The sequence below is a fragment of the Nicrophorus vespilloides genome, unplaced genomic scaffold (genome assembly GCF_001412225.1).
Source record: "Nicrophorus vespilloides isolate i.1.1-1 unplaced genomic scaffold, Nicve_v1.0, whole genome shotgun sequence".
Lineage (NCBI taxonomy): Eukaryota > Metazoa > Arthropoda > Insecta > Coleoptera > Silphidae > Nicrophorus > Nicrophorus vespilloides.
In genome coordinates, this window is record NW_017099352.1 from 5,396 (window position 1) to 7,616 (window position 2,221).

The window sequence follows — 2,221 nt, forward strand, 5'->3', positions numbered from 1 at the left end:
TTTCGGTTGTATCCTGGTTATTAATAAAATCCAGGATTGTGTGCTGATTAGCTACAGTTCTGGGCGGGTCATGAATGGGTCCAATTTGGAGGAGGACGCCGGCAGCGGGAAGAACGACACCGTAAGTGGTAAACGATGCGAAGTGTTGGAGTATCTAAAGTGATTTGCAGGCTGGTGGCAGAGAATCCGCGGTGACGATTCTCACCGAGCAGGAGAGGATGATACTCTTCGGAATCTTCACAGTTCTGATGACCATCGCCGTGGTGGGAAACGTCGCCGCGATCAACGCGACTATCAGAAGGTGACTTACAAATCTAATAGATTAAACGAATTTGTCTTTAAAAATTAACATTACCAGGAAGCACAGATTTCTGCAAAAGACTTGCATCATCTCCTTAGCAGTTGGTGATTTGTTGATAGCCCTAGCTTACGGTGTTAACAATTTGGAGAAGTTTTCGCACGCCTTCATCAATTGGGTAAGTAATTATTTATGGTTTTTGTTGAAGTTTCAATAATTCTCATTAGACTTTAGGTAGCTTCATGTGCCACTTCATTCCCATGGTTCAGGTGTTCGGGATAACGGCTAGCACCGTAGCAATCGTCGCGATCGCTCTGGACAGGTACAGAAACGTCGTCTACGCTTTGGACAACCAGTGGAATCCTAAACCCATGACTTGCATCGCAGGAGCAACAATCCTTTGGACCATTTGCATAGGTAAATTTGCAATTCAACAACGATAATGACAGCTACTGATACGTCAATGTCACTGTCAAGTGTATTATCGCAATGGTGGACAAACAAATGGTGATCAGTATTGATTTTTGTTTGACAAGTTCAAGGTTATGAAATTGAATTGTCATCGTAACGTAATTAAAGATATCAATTAAATTCGCAATGTTAATGACAGGTCTTATGATAAATATCAATGGGAGTTAATATTAAAATGGTGGATTAAGGGAACATATGATTATTTTTTTAAGTTTTAAGGTTGTGTCATATGTCATAAATTCTGTTTTTTCAGCTATATCGTATCCACTTGCTAGGATGTACGAATTGAAGTCTTCGCACATTGAGTTGATGTTGCCAGGACAACCGAAGCAGCAGATGTTCTTCTGCATTACCATGAAGAAGAATCAACTGTTGATTTATCAAATTTGCATGTGTGCCCTTGTGTTTTCGACGTTACTGATCCTTTTCGTGTGGTTATACTATAACGTGGCGAAGATAGTTTGGCGTCACAGGAAGCCGGTGTCTCAGTACAGTTCCTCCACTTTAGAGATGTCCAGTTCCTCGACTTCCGAATTGACCACAGTGACCATGAAACGAAAGAACGTTAACGTCGAGAGGAAGATCCGAACGTTCAAGATCATCATCACTTTAGTGATAGTCTTCATCCTCTGCAGAGCTCCCTATTGGATCGTAAGCATCTGCAAGCTGATGGACTTCTTCCTCGAGAGGGACAATTGGGTGATGCTGTACTCGTTCAACGGTTTAGCTCTGTTAAACTGCGCCCTCAATCCGTTCCTGTACACTTTCCTGCAGTTCACTTTGCAGAGCATCTCCAGAGTGCAGAATGCCATCACGGATTTCGTGAGCAGGATATGCTGCTGCTGCATCTCGAACACCGAGTTCGAGGAGTTCGAGACGGGCAACGCGTTCGTCATCTGGAAGAGGATAAAGAAGTACTCAGAGACGAGATCCTCGAATCTGAACAGGAAGGACACTTATTAGGGCTCGTATGTTTTATTCAAGTCAATTTTGTAACGATCCAGCCATTTGGAGGCCTCCTTCGTGGACGCCTCGATCACCTCGTGCAGCTTCGAACCGGAAGCGGAAGTCGTCTCGTAGCGGAGCACCTCCTTTCCCAAACGCAAGCTCTCAAGGCCCTCCTTGATCAGCACCATCAAATCTTGCTTGATGCCCACGTCCCATTTGCGTTTAATGTAAACGAAATTCGCAAGATGGAGCTCATGGTACAACACACCGGAATACAAGCTTAACCTATAAATAACAAAAGAAAACTTACTGTTGTATCATCTTAATCATTCTATTTTATCATTTGTTAATTAAACATAATTTACTTCTATCATATTAATGTAAAATATTAAAAAATCAAGATTCTTGAAGATTGAAATAATGTTGTAAAATTGTTTATATATTCACCTTGAATTTCCTGGGTCGATCTTCTTGGTGATCTCCAACAGCTCCCTGCAAATCTGC

At 42.1% G+C, this 2,221-nt stretch overlaps 3 protein-coding genes across 3 annotated transcripts in view; 2 read left to right on the plus strand and 1 right to left on the minus strand.

Moving 5' to 3' along the window:
- Positions 1-70: 70 nt before the first annotated feature.
- LOC108564363 (neuropeptide Y receptor type 2-like) lies at positions 71-741 on the plus strand. The gene is made up of 4 exons (XM_017923386.1): positions 71-121; positions 171-301; positions 359-476; positions 526-741. The coding sequence occupies exons 1-4, from the start codon at positions 71-73 to the stop codon at positions 739-741; spliced, it is 516 nt and encodes a 171-aa protein (XP_017778875.1).
- Position 742: 1 nt separating this feature from the next.
- On the plus strand, positions 743-1,754 carry LOC108564367. Its single transcript, XM_017923390.1, has one exon. It carries the CDS (start codon positions 965-967, stop codon positions 1,730-1,732), a length of 768 nt encoding a protein of 255 aa, XP_017778879.1. The 5' UTR covers positions 743-964; the 3' UTR covers positions 1,733-1,754.
- LOC108564366 (protein msta) overlaps positions 1,708-2,221 on the minus strand; it is a 2,234-nt gene continuing 1,720 nt past the window's right edge. Inside the window, 2 exon segments of the mRNA XM_017923389.1 lie at positions 1,708-2,002; positions 2,165-2,221. The exon segment at positions 2,165-2,221 is cut by the window's right edge and continues 2 nt beyond it. Coding sequence (XP_017778878.1) covers positions 1,729-2,002; positions 2,165-2,221 — 331 coding nt within the window. The 3' untranslated portion in view covers positions 1,708-1,728.

Excerpts from the sequence above, each read along its gene's own strand:
- LOC108564367 (XM_017923390.1), top strand. The coding sequence starts at position 965 with ATGATTATTTTTTTAAGTTTTAAGGTTGTGTCATATGTCATAAATTCT.
- LOC108564363 (XM_017923386.1), top strand. The coding sequence starts at position 71 with ATGAATGGGTCCAATTTGGAGGAGGACGCCGGCAGCGGGAAGAACGAC. Across the intron at positions 122-170 it reads GCAGCGGGAAGAACGACACC|GCTGGTGGCAGAGAATCCGC; the intron begins GTAAGTGGTAAA and ends AGTGATTTGCAG. Across the intron at positions 302-358 it reads ATCAACGCGACTATCAGAAG|GAAGCACAGATTTCTGCAAA; the intron begins GTGACTTACAAA and ends TAACATTACCAG.